Source organism: Gorilla gorilla, chromosome 5 (genome assembly GCF_029281585.2).
Source record: "Gorilla gorilla gorilla isolate KB3781 chromosome 5, NHGRI_mGorGor1-v2.1_pri, whole genome shotgun sequence".
Taxonomy (NCBI): domain Eukaryota; kingdom Metazoa; phylum Chordata; class Mammalia; order Primates; family Hominidae; genus Gorilla; species Gorilla gorilla.
The window spans coordinates 49,654,995-49,670,698 of NC_073229.2; the positions used below are offsets into that span (position 1 = coordinate 49,654,995).

At 53.8% G+C, this 15,704-nt stretch overlaps 1 protein-coding gene across 10 annotated transcripts in view; it reads right to left on the minus strand.

The window, feature by feature from the left end:
- Positions 1-15,704, minus strand: part of LOC101147118 (tenascin-X-like) — a 57,130-nt gene that overhangs the window by 25,110 nt on the left and 16,316 nt on the right. For 8 of the 10 annotated variants that reach the window (XM_063707481.1, XM_063707480.1, XM_063707474.1 and 5 more), the window contains 9 exons: positions 15,195-15,500; positions 12,861-13,193; positions 7,372-7,677; positions 5,715-6,023; positions 3,853-4,140; positions 3,279-3,587; positions 2,542-2,856; positions 2,110-2,427; positions 1,381-1,704 (listed from right to left, as the gene is read on the minus strand). In XM_063707481.1, the coding sequence (XP_063563551.1) occupies positions 1,381-1,704; positions 2,110-2,427; positions 2,542-2,856; positions 3,279-3,587; positions 3,853-4,140; positions 5,715-6,023; positions 7,372-7,677; positions 12,861-13,193; positions 15,195-15,500 (2,808 nt within the window). The remainder of the gene's footprint in view (positions 1-1,380; positions 1,705-2,109; positions 2,428-2,541; positions 2,857-3,278; positions 3,588-3,852; positions 4,141-5,714; positions 6,024-7,371; positions 7,678-12,860; positions 13,194-15,194; positions 15,501-15,704) is intronic. The other 2 variants (XM_063707477.1, XM_063707475.1) reach the window with 2 other exon arrangements.

The following is a 15,704-nucleotide window of genomic DNA, read 5'->3' on the forward strand; positions in this document are numbered from 1 at the left end:
GCACCTGTGGCCCCAGCTACCTGGGGGGCTGAGATGGGAGGATGGCTTGAGCCCAGGAGTTTGGGGCTGCAGTGAGCTATGATCATGCCACTGCACTTTAGCCTCGGCAATAGAGTGGGAATTTGTCTCAAAAAAAAATCAATCAATCAATCAATCAATCAATCAATCAATAGCAATGTAGTAAATATAGTACTTCTACATGCTACATCGATGAACTTCAGAAACATTATGCTGAGTGAAAGAAGCTAGACACAAAAGAATACATATTGTTTGATTCCATTTATACGAAATGTTCTGAAAAAGCAATCTACAGAGAAAAAAGTAGATTAGTTATAAACTAGGGCTGAGGTAGGAATGGGTCTGGACCCAAGATTTCTTTCGGGGGCGATGGAAAAGTTCTAAAATTAGATCGTGGTGATGGCTGCACAAGTAGGTAAAGATACTAAAATCAGTAAGTTGTACACTAAAAACAAGTGTATTTTATGCCACATGAATTATATCTCCATAAAGGTGTTAATAAAGAAAACATTCAGGCCGGGTGTGGCGGCTCATGCCTGGAATCCTATCACTTTGGCTGAGGTGGGAGGATAACTTGAGCCCAGGAGTTCGAGACTGGCCTGGGCAACATGGCTAAACCCTGTCTCTACAAAAAATACAAAAAATTAGCCGGGCATGGTGGAGTGCACTTGTAGTCCCAGCTATTCGGGAGGCTGAAGTGGGAGGATCCCTTAAGCCCAGGAGGTTGAGGCTGCAGTGCAGTGAATTGTGACTGTGCCAGTACACTCCAGCCCAGGCGACAGAGTGAGACCTTGTCTAAAAAGAAAGAAAGAAAAGAAAAGAAAAGAAAGAGAAAGAAAGAAAGAAAGAAAGAAAGAAAGAAAGAAAGAAAGAAAGAAAGAAAGAAAAACATTCTAGTGATTCTAGTGGAGGAAGTGGGTGGGGCAGAGATGAGCCAGACTGGCCAGAAATTGATATTTGCTTGAAGGAGGATGGCAGGGTCTTTGTACTATTCTTTCTGTTTATACATTTGAAATTTTATTTAACAAATACTTATTAATTTAATTAATTTGTATTTCAAAAATGTGTTCCAATCTTACAAAAAGAGTTATGTATAGAGTTCCAAGGAAAAGCGGAGAGCCACAAACCAGCCGGTGAATCACCTCCCAAGAGGCCTCAGTCCCTGGGGGCCTTTCCCATATGGCTCCGACACTTCTCCTGGATTTGCTCTCTCTGTCCCCAGATCACACCTGTCCTGAGGCTTTAGTGAACAGGGTGTATTACAGGTTTCAAGTCTTGGGGTCCTGGGTCCCTAGTGGAGGAGATGCTGGAGGCTGTACTTTGCTAAGAGCCAACCCAGAGGGCTCTGCAGTGCACACTCACCTGTGACGCCCACAGCAGACACTGGGCCCACGCGCCGCCCCTCGTGGAGGCCGTACAGGTGCATCTTGTACTTGCGCCCAGGCTCCAGGCCCCCCACAGTGACTTCACTCTCTTCGCCCCCAACACGCACCACCTGGGGCCGCCCGTCCCTGTCCTTGTACTGCACGGTGAAGGAGTCGAAGTGGCCCTGGGGGACGGTCCAGGAGAGGCTCAGCGAGTCAGGGGAGGATCCTGTCACTGTCAGCTCCCCCAGGAGCGGCTCCTCAGCGGGCTCCGGGGCCTCCATGCTGGGTTCTGTGGGGCTGGGGGTCTCTTCCTCTGCAGCTGAGAAGGAGGAAGAGAGAGTGAGGGGGATGTCCTTGGGTCCTTGGGAAAAGGAGGGAGAAGCCAAGGCTATGACTGGGGGACCCGAGGTCAGTTCAGAGAGGCCTACTCTTGGGGCTGGGTGGTCCTGCTCAGCTGACAGCTAACACACATGACAAGTTCCAGGGTCAGCTGTGGGGGACCTGGGAGAGCCACCAGCACAGCAAAATTCCCGATGGCCCCTCCCTGCTCAGAAGGAGCCAGTGGTCAACCTCACAGGAAGGCCCAAGGGGAGCCCCAGTCCCAGCCACAAGCAGGTCTGTGGTGCTGACCAGACCCCTGTCCCATTCCCCACCAGTCATCACCAAAGAGCAAGAGGGTGACCCTCCCATGGCTCCCACCCTGGGGCTCCCATCATCCACTCACCTGTCACCCCGACAACAGACACAGGGCCCATGCGCTGGCCACCGTGGAAGCCGTACAGGTTCATCTTGTATTTATGGTCTGGCTCCAGGCCCGAGATGGTGACCCCGTCCTCGTGCCCTGGCACCCTCACTGCCTTGGGCTGCCCATCTCCATTCCTGTACTGGACCAGGAAGTGGTCAAACCGGCCCTCAGGAACCGTCCAGGACAGGCTGAGGGAGTCAGGGGTGGCATCTGTCATGGTCAGCTCCCCCAGGCGAGGCTTGATGGGGGGCTCGGGGGTTGCGGTGGGAGGTTCTGAAGGCTCCTCCTCCTCCGGGACTGGACAGAGACATGGAAAGAGAGGACTGAGGTGGGCAGGGTATCCGCGGGACTCTGCTGTCCTCTGGACTCTCCCAGCCATCTGAAAGGAGGCATAGTGGGCAGAGTTCTCACCTGTCAGGGCCTCGACATGGACAGGACCTACATGCTTCCCATCACGGAAACCATACAGGGTCACCAGGTATCTGTGGTCGGATTCCAGGCCAGAGAGGGTGATGTCATTCCGGTCGCCTCCTGTACGGACCATTTGGAGTTGCCCGTCTCTATCTGTGTACTGGATTTCGAAGGAGTCAAATTCTCCCTCAGTCACCATCCAGGAGAGATGCAGGGTGTGTGGCGTGGCCTCCTCCACTGTCAACTCCCCGAGGTGGGGCTCAGGCGCTGGAGGGGTCGGGGCTGTGGTCTCAGTTTCCGTTTCTTCCCTGCTGGCTGGTTCACAGAGACAGGTAGAGACAGATGGCTGGTGTGTCGCTGCACCCAGACTCTCAGGAGGAGTGAGGGAGGAGAGGGAGTGAGGGCAAGCAGTCAGCAATCGAAAGACCAGCTTTTGCTGCACATGGGTGAATTTCAAAAGCATTGTGCTAAGTGCAAGAAATGAAACACATTGCATGTGATTCACTGCATGTGATTCCATTACATGGAGAGTCAAAATGCTGTCTCCAGGATGATCGAAAGCAGACAGTGGTTGCTGGAGGCTGGGACTGGGGCAACTGACTCTAAAGGGGCACAAGGAAACTTTCTGGATCAATGGAAATGATATAAAATAGGAAGCTCAGAGACCTTATGGCTCAGTCAGACCAGGAGAGCCAGGCGGGAAGGAGGCACAGGTGTTCCAGCTGCCGCAGACTCACCAGTAATGGCGACGGCCGAGATGGGGCCCACACGCTTGCCACGGTGCAGCCCGTAGAGCAGCAGCTTGTACCTGTGGGCGGGGTCCAGGCCCGGCACGCTGACCTCCCTGAGGCTGCCCTCCACGGGCACCACCTGGGGCTGCCCGTCCCTGTCTTTGTACTGGACCACAAAGGAGTCAAACTGGCCCTCAGGGACTGTCCAGGAGAGGCCCACGGAGTTCTGGGTCACGGTGGTCACCTGCAGCTCCTCCCCCAGACGGGGTTTTGGGGGACGCTTTGTTCCAGTATCATCCATAGCACTCTGGGCCTCTGAGATGGAGACATGGAGAGGAAACGGCTGAGCTCTTTCTGGAAGACTGGGTGACCTCGACGGGCAGGATTGAGAGGTCTGGAGACAGGGCTTTGCGTGGCTGAGTCCTGCCGGGCTGTGCTAGGGGCTTGTGCAGGGACGTGGGGAGCTGGATCTGAGCCGAGTGGCTGGGGCCAAATAATGGTAATGGCAGCCACCACAAGTGACCGTCTGCTGCTTGGCCTGAGGGGAGCAGAGCAGGGACCTGCAGGGAATGCCCCTCACCCGTGGTGCCGTCGGCAGTGAGGGGGCCATGGCGCTTCTTGCCCAGGAGGCCATAGAGGAGGAATCTGTACTTGCGGCTGGCATCCAGAGGGGTGACAGTGACAGAGCGCTCATGGCCCTCCACGGGCACCACCTGGGGCCCGTCTTTGTCCTTGAACTGGACCACAAAAGAGTCGAACTGGCCCTCAGGAACCGTCCAGGAGAGGCGCAGTGAGTCTGGGGTGGGGTCTGTCACCCACAGCTCCCCAAGGCGGGGTGGGGCCCCTGGGCTGGCGTCACCTCGGGCAACTGGAGAGGAAAGGTTCTTGTGTTTATTTTTTCCAAAACGACTCCTTGACTGCCTCACTCTGGGGCTGGAAAAACCCAGAACTGCCCAAATGCTCAGTGCTTCCCCAAAATATTTCCATCACCTCCCATCCTCACCATCATCTCCGTCTGGTCCATGCCTCTCTCCCCTTGACCCAAGTGGGGAGGGTCACCTGTCCTGAGTCACCTCCAGGAAAAGAGATTCCCTAGCTCCCTGCCTCGTCTTACTCCCCTTTCTGTCCAGCCTCTTTCCGCCTCTCACAGACTGCTTCCCCAGCAGGGTGCAGCTTCTTACAGACTGGGTCTCTATCTCCTCTTACCCAGGAGCACACGATTTGGCCGTGATTTGGCCGGCCCCTGAGGAAAGGGGTGATTTGGCCGGCCCCGAGGAGTGCAGGATCCCTGATGGGGGCACACGGCAGGTGGGGGAGGCAGGATGTTATGACACAGGTAGTTCTCACCCTTCTCCGTTCCCTTTCTTATTCTGCACCGGCTGGCCCGGGAGAACTAAGGCTCCCACCGGGCCTGGTGAAGGAGCATGGGCTGCCTGTGAGAATGTTGAGGGGGATGATGCCGGGGAGCTCAGGCAGGGAAGGGATCTGGTGTCTGCCTGAGGAGCCATCCCAGGACTTGAGAAGGAGCTGGCCTGCTGCCTTCCTGGATGGTGAGGATGCTGACGACATTGTTATTGCAAGTTTTTTGGCAATAGGGAGCCCCCAGGGGCAGGGGAGGGCTTGGACTGAACCCTCGGAAAGGGGCACAGCTGGGCTGGGCTCCTCTGGTTCCCAATTTCTGAGACTTCAGGAGGAGGGCAGAGAAGGAAGGGCAGCCTCTGTAGGAGGCACATACGGGCCCAGACAGGCCTGAGCTAGGAGGGTGAGAACCTGGGTGAGAGTCACAGGGGAGACAGCAAAGACTCTCAGGAGGTGATGGATTCGCAAGGCAGGAAGGGTTCCTGGCTCCCCTCGCCCCTTCTCCCAGCACCCCCAGGCTCCCACATCCACCCTGCAGGAAGAGGCCTGTAGGGGCTTCCCTCATCCAACAAAAGTGGAAATTACGAGAAGAGAGGCAGAGTCATCAGGGAACAGCAGACCCAGGAACTGGCCCCACTCTCCTGGTCCTCATCTGCTTTGTGGCTTTTCTTTCTTTTTTTTTTTTTTGGTCTTTTTTGAGACGGAGTCTGGCTCTATCACCCAGGCTGGAGTGCAGTGGCACAATCTCGGCTCCCTGCAGCCTCCACCTCCTGGGTTCAAGTGATTCTTGTGCCTCAGACTCCCGAGTAGCTGGAATTACTGGCACCCGTCACCACACCCAGCTAATTTTTGTCTTTTTAGTAGAGACAGGGTTTTGACATGTTGGCCAGACTGGTCTCGAACTCCTGACCTGCCTTGGCCTCCCAAAGTGCTGGGATTACAGGCGTGAGTCACTGTGCTAGCCCCATGTGGCTTTTCAAATGAGACAGAGCAGGTGGACAAAGGGAAGACTCAGCAGAGGGAGTGAAGAGAAGGGTGGGAAGGCTGTGGCCTCAGGCTCAGCTGTGTAGGGGCCCGTCTCACCCGTCTTTGCCTCCACAGAGACTGGGCTGCGTCGTTTCCCATCCTGGATCCCAAAGAGCAGGAACTTGTACTTGCGGGAGGGTTCCAGGTCAGGGATAGTGACCTCCCGCTGATCTGCAGCCACGGGCACCACCTGGGGCTGCCCGTCCCTGTCCTTGTACTGAACCACAAAGGAGTCGAATTCACCCTCAGGGACTGTCCACGAGAGGCCCACAGAGTCAGGGGTTATATCCGTCACTGTCAGCTCCCCTAGGCGTGGCTCCAGGGGAGGCTTGGAGGCCTCTGTGGCTGGGGCTGGTGGGAGGGGAGCTGGGATTTGGGAAGACAAAGAACATGGTTGAGATCTCTGAGGGGAGAACCCCTGGGCTTTGAGGGCCTCAGGGGGGCTGTGAACTGAGATGGGGAATAGTTACACCTTTACTTCCAGACCTCTAACTGAAATGCAGCATTTCTTTCCAAAACTAATATAGAAAACCAACCAGAGTAGAATTATTGTGACTTTGTTACCAATAGAAACCACAGATGTTTTCATGTCACCTTAGAGTTATTGCAGAAACTTTAAAATACCTTTTATATCCATCACTGCTTCTAAATTTTGTAGTTTAGTAAACACGCCACCAAGTCCTGTTATTTAATGAACTAGTAAATAAGTCCAAGTATTACTAAATCGTAACTTTGGATTTTTAAGAAATATTTTGGGCCGGGTGCAGTGGCTCACGCCAGGCCGAGGCGGGTGGATCACCTGAGGTCAGGAGTTTGAGGCCAGCCTGGCCAACATGGCGAAACCCTGTCTCTACTAAAAATACAAAAAATTAGCTGGGTGTGGTGGTACGTGCCCATAATCCCAGTTACTCGGGAGGCTGAGGCAGGAGAATTGCTTGAACCTGGGAAGCGGAGGTTGCAGTGAGCCGAGATCACGCCATTGCACTCCAGCCTGGATGACAAGAGCAAAACTCCATCTCAAAAATAAAAAAGAAATATTTTGATAACTGTCTATAAATATAATGTTTCCTTTGTAATCCTATACAGCTTATTTTACAGATTTAAACACATTGCCTTCAGGCAGGGTAGGGGTTTCACCAGATGCCACAGCACAACAATCATGGAGAACCTGTGCCCAGGAAGCCATGAGGGGCAGGAAGGAGCCCGGAGCAAGAGTGAGGCGGCCTCCTGGAGAGATGAAAACTCACATGGGCTGGGATGGAATGCAGTGCAGGCAGGTGGCAGAGGACTCCTGAGAAGGGACTCAGGATGTAAAGCACTTCGCCTCAACAAAAAAGGGCAGAAGCAGGAGGTGGCAGCTGTGTCCAAGTCACAGCAGGGTTGTAAAGAGAAGGGGTGGAAACAGCTGTGGGCAGTCGGAGAGGGGGAGAGAAAGTCGGTGGCTGGATTTAGGCCAAATGGAAAGAAGACATTCCCCTGGGCGGGGGGCAGAGTGGAGATGGGGAAGGAGCTGGATGGCTGAGAAGGCTGTAGCCCTGGGAGGAGTAAAGGGGTCAGGGAACAGAAAGACTGGCAGGGTCACCGAGCCAGGGCCTGAGGGGATCTAGCCCCTCAGTGAGGGTGCGGTGGTACCAAGGCAGGGCTGGGAGAAGGGCCATGGGGTGGGGGAGCTCTGGGTAACCAGAGATGAGGACTGAGTCCCCCCATTACTCACCCGTCATGATGACCACAGACAGGGGGCCCATGCGTTGCCCATCATGTAGTCCATACATGTTCATCTTGTATTTTCTCTCAGGCTCCAGGTTGTAGACTGTGACCTCTCGCTGGTCTGCAGCCACCGGCACCACCTGGGGCTGCCCGTCCTTGTCCTTGTACTGGACCATGAAGGAGTCAAACTGGCCCTCGGGGACTGTCCAGGAGAGGCCCACAGAGTTGGGGGTCACATCTGTCACTGTCAGCTCTCCTAGGCGTGGCTCCAGCGGGGACTCGGTGGCTGGAGGGGTCTCTTCTTGTTGTGGGGCTGGGACAGAGATGGTAGGGGGCTGTTAGTAAAGAATCCCCCTTTTCTTATAGTAATGATGTCTAGTTATTTTATTTTTTATTTTTTATTTTTGAGATGGAGTCTCGCTGTCACCCAGAGCAGTGGGCGACCTCGGCTCACTGCAGCCTCTGCCTCCTGGGTTCAAGCAATCCTCCTGCCTTAGCCTCCCAAGTAGCTGGGACTACAGGCGTGCGCCACCATGCCTGGCTAATTTTGTGTGTGTGTGTATTTTTAGTGGAGACGGCATTTGCCATGTTGGCCAGGCTGGTCTCAAACCCCTGACTGCCTCAGCCCCCAAAGTGCTGGGATTACAGGTGTGAGCCACCACACCCAGCGATGTCTGTTGCATTTGTGGAACCCGCATGATGGTTTTGATGTAAAAGCGCATTGATCTGAACATCTGTCTGGTCAACAGTCCTTCACTAGGTCCCTGCTCGGTGTCTGAGGCTGCACTTGTTGGGGGAGAAGAGTATCAACCATCACTGACACCCTGGGAGAGTGCTGAAATTCCATCTATATGCCAATGACCCCAGATTTATACCCTCTGTCCAGATCTCCCCTGAACCCCAGACTAGTGTTCATGCAACGTCTTCCTTGGAGGCCTACTTGTGTGTCAAACTCAACAAGTGCAAAACTGAGCCTCTGAGCTTCCTGACACCTGCTCCCGCCACAGCCTCCCCACCTCAGTACGATTACAACTTTTTTTTTTTGAGACGGAGTTTCGCTGTTGTTGCTCAGGCTGGTGTGCAATGGCGCCCTCTCGGCTCACCGCAACCTACGCCTCCCGGGTTCAAGCGATTCTCCTGCCTTAGCCTCCTGAGTAGCTGGGATAATAGGCATGTGCCACCACGTCCGGCTAATTTTGTATTTTCAGTAGAGATGGGGTTTCTCCACGTTAGTCAGGTTGGTCTTGAACTGCTGACCTCAGGTGATCCGCCCGCCTCGGCCTCCCCAAGTGCTGGGATTACAGGCATGATCCTCCATGCCTGACCAGGATTACAACTTCATTCTTCCAGCTGCTCAGATATAAACCCCCAGAGTCATCCCCGAGTCCTCTCTTAAACTCCACATCCGCCCTGTGGGTATCCGCCTGTTGTCACTACCTTCAGAGTCTGACCCCTCCTTGCCACCTCCAAGCACCACTGGCTCCTCCCGGATTATCACAACATTCTCTCAGGTCATTGCCTTCTGCCCTCACCCCCCTTCAGTCTCTTGGGTCTGCAGCCAGAAGGATCCTGTTAACACATTAGCCAGAGCTGGTTCCCGCAGTGGCTTCTACCTCACTCAGGGTGAAATCCAAGTCCTGCACTGGCCTCTGAGGTCCCATATTCATCTCTTAGATCATTCCCTATTGCCTGCCCTCCTCCAACTCCACCACAAAACATACTGCATTCCTCACTGTCTGCAGACATCTGGGGCTGCTTCTCGCCTGCCAGTCTCTGCATTTGTTCTTCCTTCTGTCTGGGATGCTCTTTCCCCAAAGGCCTAGGTGGCTGTCCTCTCACCTCCTTCAGGGCTTTCCTCAGACACTGCCCTCGCAGTGAGGCCCTTGCTGTCTCCCTACTAGGCTCTGGTTTTCCCCACCACTCATCACTGTCACATCCGGTGCCACTGACATATTTGTGCAATTTGTTGCCTGTCCCTCTCCACTAGAATGTGAGCTCCTCAGGCAGGAGCTTTGCTTTATTCACTGCTGTGTCCCAGTCCCTGGCACACAGTAGGTGCTCCACAAATGTCTGTAAAATAATGAGTGGTCTGCAGGTCTGGGCTCAGGACCTGCAGATCCCCACCACTCCCGCATAAGGAAGCACTCATTAGTGAGCGAACTAGAAGGTGGTCCCAAGAGGCAAAATGGCAGAGAAGGTGGCTGGATGGGTGGGGCTCCCAAGAACTTGTTTCTCTGGCTTCCTCCGGAGTGCAAGACAAGGCTCCAGGCAAGTGACAACTGCTTAAAACAGGCTGGTGACCAGGCCTCGGGCAGACAGAAATGAGTCAGGCTGGGGAGGGCAGGCATGGAGGCAGCTGAGGTGGTGGGAGGGAGCAGAGTGACCACCAAGTATTGAACATCTGCTATGTACAGGTACCAGGCTGGGCATTTTCTCTCATTTCATTTGCCTTCTAACCTTACTTGTTCCTGCAGCACCCATTCCCTGCTCCTTTTTGCCCTCTCTGCACTTCTTTCCATGAGGGAATGAAAATGTCCTTCACCATCAAGCTTTATTGCTGGTGGTTTGGATTAACTGGAAAGGTACAATTATAACGATTCATGACTCTGGCAGTCCCCATGCTGCATGTGGGACAGTCCTTTTCCAATTTAGAAGTGTGTCTAATGAGCTCCACGCACCTCTCCCCCTGGCAACTGCACTGTGTGTGCTGCCAGACACAGCCCCCAGCTTGGCAGACTCCAGCTGCTTCGTCCCTTTGCTGCTCTGATAATGCGCACTGATGCCCATTTCTTTCCTAAAGGGCCTCATCTATTTTATCCAGGACGTGTAAAATACATGTTTCAAAATATCCAGCATTAGAACATGGATATACAGGGATTCCCTCGCGGGAAGGTCGGAGCAAAAGACGAATGAGCTGAGAAGATGCCAGACATGTTATATCACCACCTTTAACCGTGACAATAAGCTGGGCAGCGTTTACTCCCTCCTGAATATGAGGAAGCTGAAGTTCCAGGAGAGGAGGTAAGTTTTTCAAGATCATACAGCTGGCTGGGCACGGTGCCTCACGCCTGTAATCCCAGCACTTTGGGAGGCCAAGGCGGGTGGATCATCTGAGGTCAGAAGTTCAAGACCAGCCTGGCTAACATGGTGAAACCCTGTCTCTACTAAAAATACAAAAATTAGCCGGGTGTGGTGGTGGGCGCCCGTAATCCCAGCTACTTGGGGGGCTGAGGCAGGAGGACTGCTTGAACCTGGGAGCCAGAGGTTGCAGTGAGCTGAGATCATGCCACTGTACTCCAGCCTGGGTGACAAAGCAAGACTCTGTCTCAAAAAAAAAATAATAAAATAAAAAAATAAAAATCATACAGCTGAGAACAGAGGAAGACAGGAAGGAACTCAGTTTGTCAGATTCCCAAACTCCATTTATCTCTACTGCACCGCCTTGGTCAGTGCCTGACAGAGCCCATCCTTACCCCAGGGACCTGGCACAGGGCCTCACAGAGCCCAGTGTGGGTCCCTGGGACAGAGCGGCAGAGGGAGGGTCACTCCAGGAGCAGCCTTGGCAGCATGTCTGGGCCTGGCACCAGCCTCCACCCTACAACCTCAGGCCCCAAGGACAGCCACTCAGGGTGGCTTTGCCGTCTCTCTCTTCTCAGGGCTGACTGAGGCAAAGAAAATAAATTGAGGGTGGAAGGTTCTGGAAATGAAATCAACCAAGTCATGATGAGGCTGAGCTTGGTGGAATTACAGAAACCATGCTCTGGAAAACTATCTATTTCTCTACTTTTAATTTTTTAATCTTTCCCCTTATAGGAAAAGTTATTTTTGAGAAAGGTGTGTCTTTGTTTCTGTGAGCAAAGGGAAAAAGAGATTCCCCTCACTGTGACTAAACCGGGCAGGTCAGCCCGAGGGTCCCAGAGGCACTGCTGTCCACTCAGCCTCTTGGGCTGAGGCCCTGGAGAGGAGGTGCCCAGGCTGGTCCTGTGTGGTGGTGGACGTGGCCCTGTAACCAGGCCTGAGAGAAAGGGTGGAAGGGATGTTCTTCTTTGCTGTAAAGTCACTCACTGGATGAGTATTAAAGAAAGCCTTGTGGCCGGGCGTGGTGGCTTATGCCTATAATCCCAGCACTTTGGAAGGCCAAGGCGGGTGGATCACTTGAGGTCAAGAATTTGAGACCAGCCTGGCTGACATGGTAAAACCCCATCTCTATTAAAAATACAAAAATTAGCCAGGTGTGGTGGTGCGTGCCTGTAATCCCAGCTACTCGGGAGGCTGAGGCAGGAGAATCACTTGAACCTGGGAGGGAAATGTTACAGTGAGCCAAGATTGCACCACTGCATTCCAGCCTGGGCAACAGAGCTCAAAAAACAGAAAGAAAGGAAAGAAAGAAAGAGAGAGAGACAGAGAGAGAGACAAGAAAGAAAGAAGGAAAGAAAGAAAGAAAGAAAGGAAAGAAAGAAAGAGAAAGAAAGAAAAGAAAGAAAGAAAGGAAAGAAAGAAAGAGAGAGAGACAGAGAGAGAGACAAGAAAGAAAGAAGGAAAGAAAGAAAGAAAGAAAGGAAAGAAAGAAAGAGAAAGAAAGAAAAGAAAGAAAGAAAAGGAGAGAAAGAAGAAAGAGAAAGCTTTGTGGTCAGGCGTGGTGGCTCACGTCTGTAATACCAGAACTTTGGGAGGCCGAGGCAGGTGGCTCACTTGAGGATCTGGAGTTTGAGACCAGCCTGGCCAACACGGTGAACCCTGTCTCTACTAAAAATACAAAAAAGTAACCAGGTGTGGTGGCACGCAGCTGTAGTCCCAGCTATTTGGGAGGCTGAGGCAGGAGAATCACTTGAACCTGGGAGGCAGAGGTTGCAGTGAGCTGAGATCGCACCACTGCACTCCAGGCTGGGCAACAGAGTGAGACTCTGTCTCAAAAAAAAAAAAAAAAAAAAAAAGACAAGAAAGAAAAGAAAGCTTGCTTCAAGCTGTACTGATGAAGAGGCCAATGTCTCACGCGCATTCTCCCATCCAAGTACTAACCAGACCTGACCCTGCTTAGCTTCTGAGATCAGAGGAGATGATGGGACACCTTCAGGGTGGTATGGCCTTAGATTCATGTGCATTCTGACCAAGTAACTGAACCAGCCAAAGGGGACAAAGCAGACCTCAGAGTAAGAATATTTATAACAATTCTCACAGCAGACACTGGCAGCATATTTACTTTTGCCAGGCCCATTCTTGATGCTTTACATCTGTTAACTCACTTAACCCTCACAATAACTCTGTGAGGTAGGTGTCCCCATTTTACGGACAAGGAAACAGAGGTGCAGAAAGTTTAAAACTTGCTCAGGGCCATGAAAGCTGGTGGTACGCCAGTCCCCAGTGACATGCTCTTTCTAGGTCTTCCCCTGGCAGGCAGCCTCAAGGTTCCACTGGAGCAAGGAGAGCAACTGGCTACAGGGAAGCTGGGAGCCAGCAGTGGGAGGGAACCAAAGCAGGCCCCTGCCCCTCACTCACCCGTCACGCCCACGGCGGACACCGGGCCCACGCGCTGCCCCTCGTGGAGGCCGTACAGGTGCATCTTGTACTTGTGCCCAGGCTCTAGGCCTCCCACGGTGACCTCGCTCTCCTTGCCCCCAACACGCACCGCCCGGGGCCGCCCGTCCCTGTCCTTGTACTGCACGGTGAAGGAGTCGAAGCTGCCCTGGGGGACGGTCCAGAAGAGGCTCAGCGAATCAGGGGAGGATCCTGTCACTGTCAGCTCCCCCAGGAGCGGCTCCTCGGGGGACTCTGGGGCCTCCGTGCCCAGTTCTGTGGGGCTGGGGGTCTCGTCCACATCCTCCTGAGGAGCTGAGAGAAGAGACAGAGGCATAAAGGGCTGCTGGCTTTGCTGCTGCTGCCCACAGATGACAGCCATGGAAATGCCCTTACGCTGTGGGCTCAGGGGCTCTGTAGCCTTTGTATTTGCCATTCGGTCACTCACAGATGGAGAAGGCTGAGACAGCCCTTGCCCCATCCCGCTCTGGTGGGTTCTGTGGGGGTGAGGGGTCTCCCTTCGTGTCTGAGAAAGGAGCTGAGATGGGAAGAGAGGAAGCCTCTGAGGGTTCTTCCAAACCACGTTCACTGACAGTGCTGACCTCAGACAGTGAGGAGGGCAGTGAGGCCTCTTCCTACCTGTGCCCTCCCCAAGGCACTCTGGCTGCCCCACCCCTCATATGAGGATCTGACCATGGAATGTGCTCTTGCTGTGGCCTCCCCAGGCAGCCCTGCCCCTCCCTCCCCTTTAACCCCAAGGAATGAATTGCTAAGGCAGGGCTCCAGGCATGAGTGGGAGAAAAATTCTGGGGTGAGTGGGATCCAAGGAGGGGCATGTCCTTCCCTGGCTGGCTCTGGAATCACAGCCCTGTGGGCACCTACCCGCCCCCTACAGTTAGGTCTCTGCTGAGGCTCCATGGAGTGGGGAGACTGTGGCACAAGGGAAACCAGCCCTTCTGTGACCTGCTACATGGGGGACTACTTTGGGATAGCAGATTGAGGAAAGAATTGGCAAGAATGACAACCCAGAGGAAGGGAGGGAGGTGGGGAGCAAAAAAGATTACTGGGAAGTGAGAGAGTCAGGGAGAAATTGCAGCTCACTCTGAAAATGCTTTGCTGCTCCAAGCACTATTCTAAGTGTGTGGGGTTTTTTTTGTTTTTTGTTTTTTGTTTTTTTTTTGAGATGGAGTCTCACTCTGTCGCCCAGGCTGGAATGCAGTGGCGCGATCTCGGCTCACTGCAAGCTCCGCCTCCCGGGTTCACGCCATTCTCCTGCCTCATCCTCTTGAGTAGCTGGGACTACAGGCACCTGCCACCATGCCTGGCTAATTTTTTGTATTTTTAGTGGAGACACGGTTTCACCGTGTTAGCCAGGATGGTCTCGATCTCCTGACCTCGTGATCCACCCGCCTTGGCCTCCCAAAGTGCTGGGATTACAGGCATGAGCCACTGTGCCTGGCCTTTCTAAGTGTTATACATATACTAACTCATGTAATTCCAACAGCTCTGTGCAGTGGTAACCATTATCCCCACCTGACAGAAGGGAAAGCTGAGGCACAGAGAGGTTAAGCAATTTGCACAAGGTCCTACAGGAAGTAAGTTGCAAGGCTGGTAGTGAGACTCGGGCAGTTGGCTCCAGAGTCTTTGCTCCTAACCACTATCCACACTATCTCTCATCAAATAATTCACAGGCCAGGGGAATGGCACTGGACAGGGAAAGGCTGGGGACATGGAGGAACAGGCTGGGATGCTGGGCTGAACACAATCCCTTTGCCCTGTTCCAAGGGGGCTGGGAGTCAAGGAGTCGGGAGCTGAGAGGAGTCCTCTTCATGCTGCAAAAAGGCTGGAGAAACGTGGTGCTCTTGTCACTTGGATCTGCCACCTCTGAACACAGCAGAAATGGCAGGAGGTTGTGGGCAGCAGGTGACAAGCCCAGAAGTGACCATGGCCCAAACCAGACCATGAAGGAGCCCAGTAAAAACTGAGGGGCGAGAACACAGTGACCGAATGGTGAGGACAGCTGTGGGGAGGACAGCCCCAGGTGGAAGGATGAGTCCAGGTGCTTGGAATGGAGGAAAATAGGACCTGCCCTTGGAGATGAAGAAGTGAGGCTGAGGAAGAGATGAGGAGGTGGAGGCTCGATGAGGGGGACCTGGCATGCAGAGGACAGGAGAGCAGTGCGGGAGGAAGTGGGTGGAGGCTTTGGCAAAATGAGCTGAGAAGGCAAAGATGGAGGGAGGCTGGAAGGAGCCCCAGCCAAGTCCCGCTCACAGGATGGGGCTAGCAGGGGAGGGAGGCCTGGCAGCCATGACTCACCAGTCTTGGCCACCACAGACTCGGGCCCCACACGCTGCCTGCCACGAAGCCCGTAGAGGTTCATCTTATACTTCCGGTCGGGATCCAGGCCAGGGACGGTAACCTCATTCTCATCCCCCGCAACAGGCACTGCCTGGGGCTGCCCCTGTGCATCCTTGTACTGGACCATGAATGAGTCGAAGGGGCCCTGGGCCACTGTCCATGAGAGACGCAAGGAGTCTGGGGTCACGCCGGTCACTGTCAGTTCCCCCAGGAGGGGCTGCTCCAGGAACTCAGGGCGGGGGGGCTCCTCTTTCCTCTCTGGAGCTGTAAACAAGGAGATCCAGCCAGGTGCTGAACTGGCAGCCTGGGACTGGGGCTTGGGGTTTGGACGGGATGTCACACCTACGGGGGGTGGGGGGTCACTAGTCCATTAATTCGAGTGCTAAACTTCTGGGAAGCCTGACACAGCCAGGGTATGACACACCTTCTGGGCCACGGGGAGCTGCTGCTTGGGATGGAAGGGGCCCA